The sequence below is a fragment of the Eurosta solidaginis genome, chromosome 2 (genome assembly GCF_040869045.1).
Source record: "Eurosta solidaginis isolate ZX-2024a chromosome 2, ASM4086904v1, whole genome shotgun sequence".
Classification (NCBI taxonomy): domain Eukaryota; kingdom Metazoa; phylum Arthropoda; class Insecta; order Diptera; family Tephritidae; genus Eurosta; species Eurosta solidaginis.
In genome coordinates, this window is record NC_090320.1 from 59915483 (window position 1) to 59933891 (window position 18409).

At 39.3% G+C, this 18409-nt stretch overlaps 1 protein-coding gene across 3 annotated transcripts in view; it reads left to right on the forward strand.

Annotated features, from left to right (window-relative positions):
* Ube4A (Ubiquitination factor E4A) overlaps positions 1-8324 on the forward strand; it is a 64865-nt gene extending 56541 nt beyond the window's left edge. Inside the window, exons 4-5 of one of the 3 annotated variants that reach the window (XR_010949497.1) lie at positions 3038-3919; positions 8191-8255. Coding sequence is in view for 2 of the 3 variants with exons in the window: in XM_067765539.1 (XP_067621640.1) it covers positions 3038-3846 (809 nt within the window). In the remaining variant the exon portion in view is untranslated. Of the gene's footprint in view, positions 1-3037 lie in introns of all 3 variants that reach the window. The other 2 variants (XM_067765539.1, XM_067765538.1) reach the window with 2 other exon arrangements.
* The last annotated feature ends 10085 nt before the right edge of the window (positions 8325-18409 follow it).

Below are 18409 nucleotides of genomic sequence, written 5' to 3' on the forward strand. Positions count from 1 at the left end.
CCTCACCCCGAGGCCCCCAGCAGTTGACCCACCAGACGCTTGTCGCTGGGTGGAGGTTTTGCTGGTGGGGCCCAAGGGAGGGGCGGTAGTGGCACTGATGGCCTCCCGGTCAGTACCCCCTCCATGAGAGGTACTGGCCATCGGACTGCTCGAACCGGATAAACTCTCGGCCCTTTTCTGCCTATTTGGCGCTGCAGCAGCGAACCTCTGAGGAGTTCTCTCAGCTAATTTTAGGCCCGGCTGAGCCGTAGCCTTTGCCAAGCTCCTAACGACTTCTTTTTTGGAGAGTCGCCCTCCTTACTAATTTTTAACAATTTTTCCTCCATACTTAAAACCCACGACTCGTGGGCCACGAGTAGCGGAGAAGGGGAAAGGTCCACCCGGACAGAGATCCGCGATGTCCGGGTAAGGCTTAATAGCATCGAAGGTCGCCCGGTATTCGATGCACTCCTTTAACGACTGGGCTATTTTTGGGCCCCCAGCCAGGCTGATCCTCGGCACGGGTCGTATAACACCTTGATCCAGCCCATTAAGGATAAGGGGAGAGAAAAAGGAAAAGGAAGAAGGGAAAATAGGGTTTAAGGGGAGTGGGAAGAGAGGTCGCCGCTCGAATTAGCCGCCGAAGCGTTACCAGGTGCCACCACGAGGAGGCTCCGCCCCTACATGAGGGAGGGAGGGTGTAAAAACACCTACGAGTCGACGGTTTGGGGTGACGCCAGTGAGTGCAAGGCGCAAACACCCCCATGAAAGGCACCCAAAATGAAAGATATACAGACAAAAGTGTGACTATTTTATGTATCTCTATTTCTTTTCAGCAGACGCAGCAGTACCAATTCCATAGACCGGGGTTAGGTTCGAAGTCTCTCTGGAGTAAGCGAACGAGGGACAATCCCTCAGCAAGAAGCTATTCCTGAAAATTTTTGAACGGTCTGCGAGATCATGAGGCAAAAAACCCGGATCTTTCCGAAATGGCCAACACGTTGATTTCCTTAAATACATGCAAACTCAACCTTTCCTAAATATTTTTTTTTTTTCATCATCTTAATAAATAATAACTAAATTAGGTAATAAATTGCCTAAGCTTTGTTTCCATTGTCGAGCATAAATTGTGTAAGTACTTTGGTAGGATGTACAAGTTTCTTGGGCCCCATACAAAATTCTTTAACTAAATCAACTTTGTTCGATTTACAATTGTTTTTTCTCTGTGTGTACAAAGCGCATACTTATTTTCGATTTTTCCCACACATACACAAGTATTTTGAAAACAACTTTCTATTTTTGTTTGGACGTGTACCGCACAATATTAATGTACTAAATACGTTATTTTATAAATGTACTAGCAGACTCGGCAGACGTTGTTCTGCCCTAAATTTGGGCTATCTGCATACATTTTAATAAGGTTTTTCCGTCTAACTCTGCCCTCCCCCTCTTCACTTTTTCCTAATCCTTTTATTCACTCCACCCTCCGTCTTTTTCCCTTCATCTATCTCTATCTTCGTCCCATTATATCTCTTTCTCAGTCTCCTCTCTTTTCTCTTCTCTCAAGTTCTTCTCATTCTTCTTCATCCCTTATTTCCAGTCCCAGAGGGTGGTATGTATTTTGTTCCAGTCCCATTCCGAGTCCCACTCCCACTCCGAGTCTCAGTCCCAGTCCTAGTCCTAATCCCGGTCCCAGTCCGTGTCTGGTCTACTTCCTCGAAAAAAGGATCGTAAATACTAATGTAGGCAAATTTATATACCAAATTTTGGGCAAATCGAATAGGACGTATGTAAATAGGTATGTGGGTATTTTTAATTAATGTCTTAATTTCGGCTTCGCATGCATGTTTATCAGTTTTGCTAGGTTGATGCGACTGAATCGAATATCACAATGAAAATTACTTTAAAGCTCTCAGCAACAGCTTTCATTTGATATCCATATTACACACACGGTCTAGGGGTATCAGGGTCCACGTTTTGGCCCCAAGGGCATACAACTTACTCTGTACTAAAGCACACATCAACAGCTTCAATTTTATACCCATAATGTAAAACTACATCCCAGTTGTTGTTGTGTTGTAGCAGTGCTTCGCCCCACCTAATAGCTGCGACCGATCACAAATTTTCATCAATATCCTCTAACGGGAGTCCAAGGAAACTTGCTGTATCAACAGGGGTGGACCATAATGAAAGGGGTGTTAGAGGCGTTGGTTCCACATTACAATTAAAGAGATGGTTGGTGTCATGTGGGGACACATAGCAAGCGGGGCATAAATTTTGTATGTCGGGGTTGATTCTGGATAGGTAAGAGTTTAGCCTGTTACAGTATCCAGAACGAAGTTGAGCTAGAGTGACTCGCGTTTCCCTGGGGAGCATGCGTTCCTCTTCCGCAAGTTTTGGGTACTGTTCTTTGAGTACTGGATTCACCGGGCAATTCCTGGCATAAAGGTCCGACGCCTGTTTGTGGAGTTCACTGAGGACCTGCTTGTGTTTTTTTTGCTTCATACGGCTGAGTTCTCAGGTGCCGTATTTCCTCATAATGCTTACGGAGATGACTCCTTGCTCCCCTAGGCGGCGTTGGCTCATCAATTAGATGTCTGTTAGGATGCCCAGTTTCTGGGTATTCAACAGGAACTGTTTGGTTAGCATCTCATTTCTCTGCCTGATGGGAATATTCTCGCCTCATTATATAGATGGTGTTCTGGGTCCGTGAAGACTGCCTTGGGAAGCGACCACATCCTAGTGTTACCCTGATCTACGTTTTGGCCTATATCTCGAGACCCTGTGCGTCGATCGCAATCAAACCTATATGCAAACCACCGCGTGAGGTATACGCAACTTATGTGAAAGTTTAAACAAAATCGACCGGCGCATCTCTTCAAACACCGGCGACCAACTAACACACAATTTAGGCTTTCCTTTTATACATAAGATGTACGATTCATACTGTGCCAACCGTGGCTTTCTCCTATTGCTTATGATCACAGATATGTTTGCATTCACCCTAACTCGGATTCCTTACATTTTCTTGACATTAATATCCATTATTTTCTCTTAGATGAATCACTTTCAAATTTGGAGCAAATACGTCAACTGCAAGAGGCACAGGCGCGTGGTGAATGGGATGCACTCTCACAAAACGATCGCCAACAACAGTTATCTAGTCTACATCATTTGGGTATGATTGCACGTATCGACAATATACTCGGACGCGATACAATTAACATTTTAAAATTGCTCACATCCGAAATTAAGAGTATTTTTTGCCACAACAGCATGGTAGATCGTATTGCTGCTATGTTGAATTATTTCCTTTTGAATTTAGTCGGTCCACAAAAAGAACGTTTCAAAGTAAGAGATAAAAAGGAATTTGAATTTGATCCAGCACAAACAGTTTTAGAAATTTGTCGTATATACATTAATTTGAGTAGCAGCGATCAATTTTGTTTGGCCGTATCACAAGATGGACGTTCATATAGTTCGCAATTATTTACTTATGCCGAAAATATACTTATACGTATTGGTGGTGGGCAATTAATTGGTGAAATAAGTGATTTTGCTGCTAAAGTGCTACGTATGGAAGTGCAATATCGTGAAGAACAGGAATTTATGGCTGATGCACCAGAGGAATATTTAGATCCAATAATGTCCACACTAATGACCGATCCTGTGACGTTGCCTAGTTCCAAAGTAACAGTAGATCGTTCGACCATAGCGCGGCACCTACTAAGTGACCAAACAGATCCATTCAATCGTGCTCCACTCACAATGGACAAGATACAACCGAATAATGAATTAAGACAAGAGATTGAAAATTGGATAGCAGAGAAACGAGCGAATGCTGCACGTACTGCGTCGAAAAGTTGAAAACCCGCATGACGAGTATATATTAGCCAAAGATACATATTTAGAAACGGTATAAATAATGCTTAAGTTTATGGTAATTTATTAGAGATGCAGTGTATAAAATTATATGTATGTACATATGTATCTACATTAGGGTGGCACTTATAAATTAAATTAATAATACTAGCATTACCTGTGGCCTAAGATTCGCCCTATTACAATTTTTTAGATAAAAGGGTATACAAATTTAATCTTGCATGAAGATTTCAATCCCTCCCCCATAAAATCTACTTTTCTGCCCAATACGGTATTAATCCCCGTGTTCCAATAGACACTGGATGGATCACATTGTTGCATTTGCATATTAAATTTTCTATCGGGATCTGTATCACTGTTCCTTGGAAGGCGTGGTATGTTTCGCAGACAGACTGGTTTTTGTGATGAGTCGTTTTATTATGTTGTTGTTGTTGTTGTGTTTGTTGTAGCGATAAGGACCCTCCCCGAATGCCTTGGTGAGTGTTATCGATGTTGATGGTCCTTCGCCGGATGCACACCCGGCTACGTTCCGGTAACAAGCACCATTAAGGCACCAGCCCGACCATCCCGGGAACTATTTGGTATGACAACATCCAACCTTCTAGGCCATACCGCCCTCCCACCCCCTAAATACATCAGGTGTTCGGTGTCACCGGAAGCTTGACTGTTAATGAAACAGGATTCTATATGTACATATATTGCGCTGGCAACCCCTTGAGAGCGTTGCGCTACACAACCCCTTGAATCAATTTGGTATTTTAGTCGTCTCTTAAGACAGGCATACCTACCGCGGGTATATTCTAAGCCCCCTTTACCCGCTGGGGTAGTCGTTTTATTATCGTCGCCCTTTGTACAATATTTACGGCCTATGCACTTGCTTTTCTTTCATACTTGGTTGAAATGGGCTAAAACATGCTTGAGGATTTAGACCGAGCTTCTCTTCCAATTAGGGGGAGGGAGCTATGTAAATGTTTTTTTTTTTCAACTCCGCACAGCAGCTGCAAGGCAGATGAATTTTGATTGAGAGGCGTTTCATACTAGAAATACACTCGGAGTGTTTGTCAAACCCCCCAAACACGCTTATAAAAACTTTTCTAATTAAAAAAAATGTTTTCTAAAGTTTTGATTGGGCTTCGCACCGGACTTGAAGCCAAAACCTTCGGTGTGTTGGGCGGAGCAAGACGACCCCCTCCCCTCTGTAAGGCTTCCGATATAAGCAATATTTGCAGAAGTACCTAAAACCTATGGTGCAGGTTCCTTTATTACATATGTATATGTTCCATATGAAAATTAGAGTTTTTATTGAATGACATTGTGCATTAGTTTTTTCAGTAAATGGAATGAAGCGCCCATTTCTAACGTTCTCTTGCTACCATTTGACATGTTTATTCATGATTTGAAATGAGAAGATTAGGAATTACGGGTGTTTTTGGAACTTAGCTCCGGTCGAGAGAAAAAATCCGGCCTTGTGCTTAAATCATACAATTAACAACTTGCTATCTATAGAATGTAAATTTTCCGAGCAAACATGGGAGTTCTAGAGCATTAGCCTGAATTTGTCCAGGCTATGTTCCTCACATAATTTACCTTCCAGTTCAACGTAGGGATTTAATGCCCCTGAATATAGACATTTCATACCTCCTTTGCGTTCATATACATAAAACTCGTTCATAAAATTTGCATTGCATGAAACACATATTCGATGCCATTTCAAAAAACCATCCAGTTTACATTTTATAAAAAAAATGATTCTGTTACAATAAAGCCAATTGTTTTCAAGTGAAGCACCCTAAATGTGATACTTTAAGATATTTTTTTTTTTCACATTGTCCTTCTCCTTCGTCGGCATGTGGGCTCAGCTGAATGAAATATTTGAAGAAGTATGCCTTTATGCGGATTATAGGGAGACACCTATCCACATGTGTGAACGACAACTCGTCGACGAAGTCTCTTTTTCACCACAACTAAGAGAGCAGACGACGCAAGATGTAATGGCCATATTTGCTTAACCCAACCATCGCTACTCTTTGAAAGCAGTGAGATGCGTTTTGGCTTTTGCTAACCAACCGAACATAGACACCATTTCTATTAAAGAACTGGACTTTCCAAGTGCATTTCCTCAAATCGCAGGCCTTAAAACGGCCTTTACGATGATCGTCTTCATTATGTCGTCATTATTGGAAACCTTTTGTTGCGTTTATCTGGCGAATCCCAAGCAGCAACGTACGAGGCGATTTGGTTTGAATTGGTTTACATTAGACGTTTTCAAAACAGATCACGCTGCCGATTGCATGCCTGCAAGCCCTTAAACCGACAATAAAAAAGTTGTTCACCATCAAAGGGATGTTCTGTAGCTACTTATAAGGATACTTTGACCAGGGTGAACTTTTTCACACGATCCAACATTTTATGCGTTAAATACGTTCCAAGATATTTGGGGTATTCATCTACACAGGCAAATCCCTGAAAATCTGCTAATGTCATAAGCTAAATAGCTGCCTTACAAAAATTTGTCTTGTCAATTTTCACCAAGACCATTAGAATCAGACCTGTTAAATTTGAATTAGCATTAGTAATCAATTAATTAGATGCCTATTTTAATGGCCAATGATTATTTCAATTGTTTTCCGAAAAAAGCAATTACTAATTAATTACCATTAGAAAAAAATCAAAAAAAAAAATCATGATTTTTTCCGATTATTGAAAAAAATCAAAAAATAATCAAAAGTAGAAGTAAGTTTTGATTATTTTTGATTTTTTCGATAATTTTTTTTTCTTTTATTTTTTTTTTAAATTTTTTTTTATTTTATTTATTTTTTTATGTTTTTTCCGCTTTGTTGAAAGAAAAATTCTCGTTTGTTGCATGCACGGGATAATTTCTACATACAAGTACATTTTAGGATGCAATAGTAAATCGTAAGCGCTTATCGAGGCATATGGGTACATATGTACATACCCACCTACAAATTATCGTGTCTATAGATGTATCCGATGTATTGCGGTGGAGTGTGTATTGTTTTACGACAAAACCATATGCTGAAACAATATGTATGAGTAACACTACTTAGGTTGATAGCTTCACTTCTAACTGGAGCGATCCTCTTAAGTTGTCTTTCATCATCATATCAGTTGTCTAACCAAAGGTTGTTATATCCCAGATAAAATTAGCATATGTCCATATACATTAGATTGAAACTTCTTTTTATTTCCTTAGGATTATGGCTAGGATATTTCCCTTTAAATTTTAAGTTTTGCATAGTGATCCATATTTTTATTACTAACAATGGAAATTCCAAACACATTTTTTTACCTATCATACATTATTTTTTCGACATGGTTGGAATTTTCCAAGAATATATATATATATATATATATACATTGTAAAAGTCTATAACAGCGGTCGACTCCTGATACGTGCCCTAAAAGACTTGGTTTGACCTCAGTATTAATAATCCGAAGGCGGAAAGCAAAAATGTTGAGTCGTTCAAAAGATATTAACGAAAAAAATGCTTATTTATGATAAAGTTCTCTAAATGGTACGAGGAACACTCACATAGTGGCGATGATATGAAACCAATATTACTAAAATGAAGCGAACAATATGATAAACTTTGATTACAAAAAAATCAGTGCATAGCCATAATTTAATCCAAAATAGCGGATATATTAATTTCGGATACAAAACAAAATTGGCTTGACAAAGGATGAAACCATTATTATTTTATATAATGAGTGTAGCAAATAATGCACATGTGTATATACTTACCTGAGAATATTTTTGAATCAACGCTCATATACTATTCGCCCTATATGTTGCATGTATATATTCGCCTCGATAAGCGCTGACAATTTACTATTGCATCCCTAAAATGTACTTGTATGTACAAACGAGAATTTTTCTTTTAATAAAGCGGAAAAATAATCAAAAATAATTTAAAAAAATCAAAAAAAATCAATAATAATCAATTACTTTTGATTATTTTTACGTTTTTTTTCTTTTTTATTACTTTTGATTTTATTTGACTTTTTTCAACAACCGTCAAAAATCATGATTTTTTTTTTTGATTATTTGTTTAATCAATTGAAAAGTAATCATTAAAATAATAGAAAATAATGGCAAGTAATCATTAAATGGAGTTTAAAGAAAATAATCAATGGAACGGCCAATCATTACCATCAGTAATCATTATTTAACAGGTCTGATTAGAATATTTCAGTTAAGTTAACCAAAAAAGCTAGCCACTCTAATGTATAAAATACATATATTTAAACATATTTATGCAGCTCGTATATACATATATATCTATAGCTGAATATGCATATTTACAGACGTTATGTTGGAAGTTTATCGTAAAAAGGGCGCCACATTCCAGTGATAAAGATGTTAATTACGGTATGAAATTTTTATTGAAAATATAATTAATTATTATTAATTATATAATATAATTAAATGCAACGATTACAGATAAAGTGTTTTTTTTTTTAATTTAAATCAATAAGGGAGTTCCGGCCTTTGTGCATCTAGCAGGATCCAGGATTTTGTGTCTAGCATCTTTGCATTGCAAACTTGTAGTATATTTTTTACAATACGCGAATAAAATATACATACGGCTCTGCATTGGCTACGTCATTGCAAATATGCAACATCAAAAACTGTCAAGTATTTGGAAGGAAGCTATTATGGAGTGACCATATAATGGAGCGTTCCACGAAGGCAGCAGCAGCGCTGTTCACCTGCAAAAGGGCAATTGGCACCTCCTGGGTGTTCTCTCCTAAGGTGGCCTACTGGATTTACACAGCCATTGTGCGCCCGATTCTTCTTTATGACGCCTTGGTCTGGTGGCCTGCGCTAGCTAAAAGTACCTAACTCAAAATGCTTCAAAAGGTGCAACGCAGTTCGTAGCTCTGCATTACCAGGGCTATCGGCTCCACTCCGTCTGAAGCACTCAACACAATGCTATACCTTCCACCTCTTGACCTGGTGGCGAAGGAAATAGCGGTCATCGCCGCTCTACGCATAAGGGAAACAGGTCTCTGGTCAAATGGATCTAGTGGACACGCAACAATCCTGAGCACGAACGGACCAGTCCCAATACCGGTACGCACTGACTACTGTACGCCAAAGAACGTTTACGTTAAAAACATAGTATATATATACCATCGCAACAAGACTGGAATACCAGACAACATACGGTACCGGGTGTCATCAACACATTCACTTCATGGGAAGGTGGGAGCAAGCCTCTTTTCACCGAATCTGGGTCTAGAGGTCTCTTTTCGCCTACCAGATCACTGTAGTGTTTACCAAGCGGAAATGCTGGCAATACACAGGGCTGTGAATCTTCTCGAGTCTATGCCTAAGGATGGTAAACAGGTGTTTTTTTTTCAGACAGCCAGGCCGCATTAAAGGCCCTGGACTCATTCGTCGACAACGCAAAGTCGGTCACTGAATGCCGCAGATCTCTTAACGAGATGGCTCAGCACTTCAGTATCAGCCTTATATGGGTACCTGGGCACAGGGATATTGAAGGCAACTGCAAAGCAGACGAGCTGGCCAGAAGAGGCACCACCGACCATATCCTTCCGGGAAATGATTCGGTAGGTATACCCATGGCCACTTTCAGGCTTCGTGTGAACACAAGCACTATAAGAAATGCAAATGGACTATGGTCACCCACATCGTCGTGTGAGACATCCAGGCTAACCTGGCCCTCATATGACAAGGGGCGCACAAGAGCGCTTCTGATTTTAAACAGATCAGTTCTATCGTCCCTGATAAGGGTTCTAACAGGACATTGTTTAATAGGCACGCATGGTGCTAGAATGAGGGTAATGACCTTCGACTATTGTCGCAGCTGTAGATTGTACAGAAGAGGAGGAGAGTGTCCAGCACCTTTTCTGTCAGTGTCCAGCGCTTAGTAGGCGTAAGTTGGCCATCCAGGGTAAACCTTTTCTACATGACCTTGCTGGGGTCTCTAGTTATGAAGGCAAGGTTCTAGCAAAATATATAAATTCCACAAAGTGGTTCGACCCGCTTTAGGCGCTTCCCAAAGCCGTCGGTTCTATGTACCGGAGCGACTCGGGATTTTTACCGACCAAGGACTGCCATTTCAGTGTAACCCCATTTAATTTCTTGCGTCCCTCCCACAAATTGTCATCCTCCCAGCAGCTCCTTGAAGCGGGACTGCTCCATATTCTCTTGCTCCGGGAAGGTATCGAACCCAATCCGGGTCCGTCTCCAGACCCCGGTCCTGAGAAATGGTTTTGCTAAATCTGCCGGAAAAGAATATTTTTAGGACGGTCATACTCTTGTCAGTATGTCTCGTGTAAGGGATGGTTGCATCGGACAGGTTGTTCTGGGCTGGATCCCAAAACCAGACGTCCACGTAACTTCTATAAATCTTTTGTAGCTCCTTGCTGTTCACGCCCTAGGACGTCGCGTAGTCTGCGCCTTAGCGCCCCCCCCCCCCCCGCTACCTTCCAGCAGCCCCGCTGCTCAGCAAGCCACAACAAGTACCCGCTGCTGCTCGCGCCCCGCGGCGCCACCAACTCACACGGCTGCTGCCACTGATACCTACAATCTCCGTAGTAGAGTCGGGAGCAATGCCGAGCATCAGCACCTGCCCCCGTCTTCTCCCCCCCTCTTTTCCGGCAGCAATTGTGTAGGTCAGGGAAACAGACTCTTAGTCCCTACCTCCTTTTGCACCGTCTGCCAGCACAGAATATATCTGTTTGCGACATCCGCCCAATGCAGCTCCTGCCAAGGACGGTGCCACTTTCCTAGATGCTTTGGTCTCCGCGACGGCAACCCCCCGACGAGTTTCATTGCGCCATGTTGCCAGGCCGCATACCCAAATACACCGGGTATCCCAATGCTTACCCAAGGACGTCCAGTCCCAGGGCCACAACAGCAGTCGCGTCCTGGCCTTCCACAACCCAGGCTTAGTCACCCGTCACTTACTCCCAAAGTGACGACGTCTCCCCCTATGCACTTCAGAATTCTGCAGATAAACTGTAATGGATTAACTGGGAAGATCACGGAGACAGTCGATTTCATGAAGCGGCACAACATCCGCATTACTGCAATCCAAGAGACTAAACTCACAGCAAGATCTGCATTGCAGACCTGTTCTGGGTATAATGTCCACAGAAAAGATCGCGAGAGGGAAATGGAGGCGGCCTCGCGTTTGTCATACACCACTCTGTGCAATATCATATATTTGATCCCGACATCGACCGCAGGGACAGTGTCTTAGAACGTCAAGGATTATCTGTCCGGTCAGGCGATGCAAACCTAGAAATCATCAACATCTGCATCCCTCCTGCCACCTGTTGCCCCAGTGGATACCGCCCTAATATCAGCGCCTTACTCACTGGCAACAATCGCATTATCTTAGGCGAATTCAATGCCCAGCATGATCTATGGCATTCAAACTTGCGGGTGGACAGTAGGGGTGAGATGTTGGCGGATCAAATAGAAGAAACGACGTTCTGCACAATAAACGGAGACGCGCCCACACGTATGGTAGGAAGCTGTCACAGTTCGCCGAATATTTCAATCGTGAGCGCAGAACTCGTAAACTGCGTCAACTGGCAGCCGATGGTAACATTGACTCCGACCACCTGCCTATACTTATTTCGCTCGAGCGTTCCGCCGACTTCATCGTCACAGAAAAACGCACTTTCATTAACTTTAAACAAGTAAGGACGGCACTGTCTTCGGCTGTGCCGAAGACTTCACACCTTTCATGAATGGGGCTGAAAAATAATCTTATCCCGTTCTTAGTCTCCGAATAATCGGATGTATAAGATAAGAAATATATAGTGAACAGATCTACATACCTAAACGATTTTTAAGATAAATATAAAATAAAAAATAGGTAGGTACTTTGTGTGAGGATGCAAAGTTTCAGGTTTTTTGTGGTCTGCGTGTAAAAGCTATGACTATGAATCACGTATTTCAACAATATATGACGTAAACGTAACTATTTGATGAAATTTTATGAATTTTGAAGCTTCTAGCCGTAAAAAAGGGGCAAAAAAATGCAGTTTATATGGGGTATATAATATATGTACCACCGATCTCTATGATTTTTTCAGACAACAATATATTCTATATACGCAAGCATTTGGTGAAATTTGAAGCTTCTAGCTGTTAAAATGGGGCAGAAATTGCGGAAAGTTTCTTATCTGAACAATCGGTTGTATCAGATATACTATATATACCACCGATCTCAATGATTTTTTCAGACAACAATATATACTATACACGTAAGCATTTGGTGAAATTTGAAGCTTCTAGCTGTTAAAATGGAACTTGCGCAAAGTTTCTTATCTGAACAATCGGTTGTATGAGATTATATATACCACCGGTCTCTATGATTTTTTCAGACAACAATATATACTATACACGTAAACATTTGGTGAAATTTGAACATATCTAAACGATTTTTAAGATAAATATAAAATGAAAAACAGGTAGGTACTTTGTGTGAGGATGCAAAGTTTCACGTTTTTTGTGGTCTGAATGTAAAAACTATGACTACGAATCACGTATTTCAAAAATATATGACGTAAACGTAACTATTTGATGAAATTTGATGAATTTTGAAGCTTCTATCCGTAAAAAAAAGGCAAGAATGACAGTTTATATGAATATATAATATATATACCACCGATCTCTATGATTTTTTCAGACAACAATATATGCTATATACGTAAGCATTTGGTGAAATTTGAAGCTTTGAAGCTTCTTGCTGTTAAAATGGGCAGAAATTGCGCAAAGTTTCTTATCTGAACAATCGGTTGTATGAGATATATACTATGTATACCACCGATCTCAATGATTTTTTCAGACATCAATATATGCTATACACGTAAGCTTTTGGTGAAATTTGAAGCTTTGAAGCTTCTTGCTGTTAAAGTGGGGCAGAAATTGCGCAAAGTTTCTTATCTGAACAATCGGTTGTATGAGATATATACTATGTATACCACCGATCTCAATGATTTTTTCAGACATCAATATATGCTGTACACGTAAGCATTTGGTGAAAGTTGAAGCTTCTAGCTGTTAAAATGGGGCCGAAATCGCAAAAAAAAAAAATATATATATATACTATATATACCATCATATATATATTATATATATCACCGATATCTATGATTTTTTAACACAACAATATATAATATATACGAAAGCAATCGGTGAAATTTGAAGCTTATAGCTGTTAAAATGGGGTAGTAATTGCGAAAAGTTTCTTATCTGAACAATCGGTTGTATGAGATATATACTAGCTTCTAGCTGTTAAAATGGGGCTAAAATTGCGAAAATATATATATACTATATATACCACCGATCTGTATGATTTTTTCAGACAACAATATATGCTATATACGTAAGCATTCGTTGAAATTTGAAGTCTCTAGCTCTTAAAATAGGGCAGTAATTACGAAAAGTTTATTATCTGAATAATCGGTTGTGGGGGATATATACTATATATACGACCGATCTCATAAATTTTTTCAGGCAACAATATGTGCAATATACGAAAGTATATGGTGAAGTTTGAAGCTTCAATCTGTTAAATTGAGTAAAATATTACAAAAATCCTCTTTCTGAAAAATCGGTTTTATGGAGGATATATGCTATAGTGGTCCTATCCGGCCGTTTCCGACAAATGTCTAATCGGACACCCAAATACACCCGATCACCAAATTTTATCAAGATATCTCAAAAATTGGGGGACTAGTTTGCATACAAACAGACAGGCGGACAGACGGACAGACGGACATGGCTAAATCAACTCAGCTCTTCAACCTGATTATTTCGGTATACTTAATGGTGGGCCTAAAATATGGTGAAGTTTGAAGCTCCAATCTGTTAAATTGAGTAAGATATTACAAAAATCCTCTTTTTCTGAAAATCGGTTGTATGGAGGATATATGCTATAGTGGTCCGATCAGGCCGGTTCCGACAAATGTCTAATCGGACACCCAAATACACCCTCTCACCAAATTTTATCAAGATATCTCAAAAATTGAGGGACTAGTTTGCATACAAACAAACATACGGACAGACGGACATGGCTAAATCAACTCAGCTCTTCAACCTGATTATTTCGGTATACTTAATGGTGGGTCTATCTATTTTCCTTTAAGGACTTACAATTTTGGGTTTCGTGACGAAATCAATATACCATTGAAAGGTATAAAAATAGGTAGGTACTTTGTGTGAGGATGCAAAGCTTCACCTATTTTGTGGTCTGCATGTAAAAACTATGACTAATGGGGCTAAAATTGCGAAAATATATATATATATACTGTAACGAATTTCCTGCAAATCCTCTTATTTGCCCTTTTGCTAAGTTCGTATCACTAAACTGCTGAATAAATAACTCCAATATGTAATAATGCAAAATGGCTTTTATTAAAGTACTTCACAATAACACTCAAGCTGTGCAACGAATAGCTTGCTTAATAACCACACTGATTGATAGCTTAATGAAACTACTATTCAAAACAATACTGCTCTGGCTCGCTAGATAGCGTCTTAAGCGAAATCTCAAATCAAACTGAATTCCATCGCCTCTACACTTGTTGCCTTTTATACTCTTTGATTTCAACGTTCGCATCTTCTAGGCGCTTCCAGAATCTACTAGTCCATCAGCTCTCAAACTTCTCAGCTGTAACTACAATTGCACGATTTTAGCTTCTCTCATTGCATACTTTCAGGAGTATCTCAGATGTATGCATGTGTTTGTGCATTGATTCTCCGCTGTTCGTATACGTACATGGTACATATGTGTAGACGCAATTATTGTTTCGTTTATGTAGATACATAATGATTGATCTATGGATGTGAATTCACGCCACTGCTTAGCATCGGCTTAGAGATGATAGCATCGCTCAGTGCTGCTAACATTCGTTACACTATATACGTAAGCAATTGGTGAAATTTGAAGCTTATAGCTGTTAAAATGGGGTAGAAATTGCGAAAAGTTTCTTATCTGAACAATCGGTTGTATGAGATATATACTAGCTTGTAGCTGTTAAAATGGGGCTAAAATTGCGAAAATATATATATATACTATATATACCACCATATATACTATATATACCACCGATCTGTATGATTTTTTCAGACAACAATATATGCTATATACGTAAGCATTCGTTGAAATTTGACACCTCTAGCTCTTAAAATAGCGCAGTAATTACGAAAAGTTTCTTATCTGAACAATCGGTTGTGGGGATATATACTATATATCCGACCGATCTCATCAATTTTTTCAGGCAACAATATGTGCAATATACGAAAGTATATGGTGAAGTTTGAAGCTTCAATCTGTTAAATTAAGTAAGATATTACAAAAATCCTCTTTTTCTGAAAAATCGGTTGTATGGAGGATATATGCTATAGTGGTCCGATCCGGCCAGTTCCGACAAATGTCTAATCGGACACTCAAATACACCCGCTCACCAAATTTTATCAAGATATCTCAAAAATTGAGGGACTAGTTTGCATACAAACAGACAGACGGACATGGCTAAATCAACTCAGCTCTTCAACCTGATTATTTCGGTATACTTAATGGTGGGTCTATCTGTTTTCCTTTAAGGACTTACAATTTTGGGTTTCGTGAAGAAATTAATATACCATTTCATTTTCATGAAAGGTATAAAAATAGGTAGGTACTTTGTGTGCGAAACAAAGTTTCAGGTTTTTTGTGGTCTGCTTGTAAAAACTATGACTACGAATCACGTATTTCAACAATATATGACGTAAACGTAACTATTTCATGAAATTTTATGAATTTTGAAGCTTCTAGCCGTAAAAAAGGGGCAAAAAAATACAGTTTATATGGAGTATATAATATATGTACCACCGATCTCTATGATTTTTTCAGACAACAATATATGCTATATACGTAAGCATTTGGTGAAATTTGAAGCTTTGAAGCTTCTTGCTGTTAAAATGGGGCAGAAATTGCGCAAAGTTTCTTATCTGAACAATCGGTTGTATGAGATATATACTATATATACCACCGATCTCAATGATTTTTTCAGACAACAATATATACTATACACGTAAGCATTTGGTGAAATTTGAAGCGTCTAGCTGTTAAAGTGGGGAAGAAATTGCGCAAAGTTTCTTATCTGAACAATCGGTTGTATGAAATTATATATACCACCGGTCTCTATGGTTTTTTCAGACAACAATATATGCTATACACGTAAACATTTGGTGAAATTTGAACATCTCTAAACGATTTTTAAGATAAATATAAAATAAAAAATAGGTAGATACTTTGTGTGAGGATGCAAAGCTTCACGTTTTTTGTGATCTGAATGTAAAAACTATGACTACGAATCACGTATTTCAAAAATATATGACGCAAACGTAACTATTTGATGAAATTTGTTGAATTTTGAAGCTTCTATCTGTAAAAAAGGGGCAAAGATGACAGTTTATATGAAGTATATAATATATATACCACCGATCTCTATGATTTTTTCAGACAACAATATATGCTATATACGTAAGCATTTGGTGAAATTTGAAGCTTCTAGCTGTTAAAACGGGCAGAAATTGCGCAAAGTTTCTTATCTGAACAATCGGTTGTATGAGATATATACTATGTATACCACCGATCTCAATGATTTTTTCAGACATCAATATATGCTATACACGTAAGCATTTGGTGAAATTTGAAGCTTCTAGCTGTTAAAATGGGGCCAAAATCGCAAAAAAACAAAATATATATATATGCTATATATATACTATATATACCATCATATATATATTATATATATCACTGACACAACAATATATACTATATACGTAAGCAATCGGTGAAATTTGAAGCTTATAGCTGTTAAAATGGGGTAGAAATTGCGAAAAGTTTCTTATCTGAACAATCGGTTGTATGAGATAATTTCTATATATACAACCGATCTATATGATTTTTTCAGACAACAATATATGCCATATACGTAAGCATTCGGTGAAATTTGAAGCTTCTAGCTGTTAAAATGGGGCTAAAATTGCGAAAATATATATATATACTATATATACCACCATATATATACTATATATACCACCGATCTGTATGATTTTTTCAGACAACATTATATGCTATATACGTAAGCATTCGTTGAAATTTGAAGCCTCTAGCTCTTAAAATAGGGCAGTCATTACGAAAAGTTTCTTATCTGAACAATCGGTTGTGGGGGATATATACTATATATAAGACCGATCTCATCAATTTTTTCAGGCAACAATACGTGCTATATACGAAAGTATATGGTGAAGTTTGAAGCTTCAATCTGTTAAATTGAGTAAGATAATACAAAAATCCTCTTTCTGAAAAATCGCTTGTATGGAGGATATATGCTATAGTGGTCCGATCCGGCCGGTTCCGACAAATGTCTAATCGGACACCCAAATACACCCGACCACCAAATTTTAACAAGATATCTCAAAAACTGAGGGACTAGTTTGCAAACAAACAGACAGACGGACAGACGGACATGGCTAAATCAACACAGCTCTTCAACCTGATTATTTCGGTATACTTAATGGTGGGTTTATCTATTTTCTTTAAGGACTTCCAATTTTGGGGTTCGTGACGAAATTAATATACCATTTCATTTTCATGAAAGGTATAAAAAGGAACGAAGACAAATCCTTTACAGACAACCGCTTTGCTGTCCTCCCTATCCCGACTGATGCCCGCCAAGGGGAGCGTGCTTTCCGCAAGGTCATTGAATCCGTTTGGGCTCGTTTCATTCCTGCCGGTAGAATTCCCGAAATTTGGCCCACTTCCCGGCGGAGGCCGCAAGTTTAGCGAGAGAACGTGACCTTATAAGACAGCTCAATCCCGGCGACCCCCAAATAAGGGATATAAACCAGCGCATCAGATTGCTTGTGGATGAACACAAGCAGGCGAAATGACAGGAGCTCCTAAGTGGTTGTAACCTCTCTGCCGGTGTAGGTAAACTTTGGTCCACCGTAAAGTCCCTATCGAATCCATCTAAGCACAATGACAAAATTTCCATCGCCTTTGGCGATAAACTGCTGTCGGATGCGAAAAAATGCGCGAGCGCTTTCTGCCGACAATATATAATGCATTCTACGGTCGACAAAGTTAGGCGGAGGGCCAAGAGACACGCACATAAACATAAATTCAGCGCGTCACCAATTACCAACACCGCCAAAGAGGTTGATGATGCCATCGGTCATGCTAAACCATGCAAAGCAGTGGGCCCAGACGGCATAGCCATAAAAAAAAAAAAAAAAAAAATGTAAGGCGCGATAACCTCCGAAGAGATCTAAGGCCGAGCTTCTCTTCCAATTTGCGTCGTGCTCCTCTTGATTTTTCCCTACAAATTGGCCGGACGGGACCTACATGTTTTATGCCGACTCCGAACGGCATCTGCAAGGCAGATGAGTTTTCACTGAGAGCTTTTCATGGCAGAAATACAATCGGAGCGCTTGCCAGACACTGCCGAGGGGCGACCCCGCTTAGAACAATTTTTTTCTAATTGA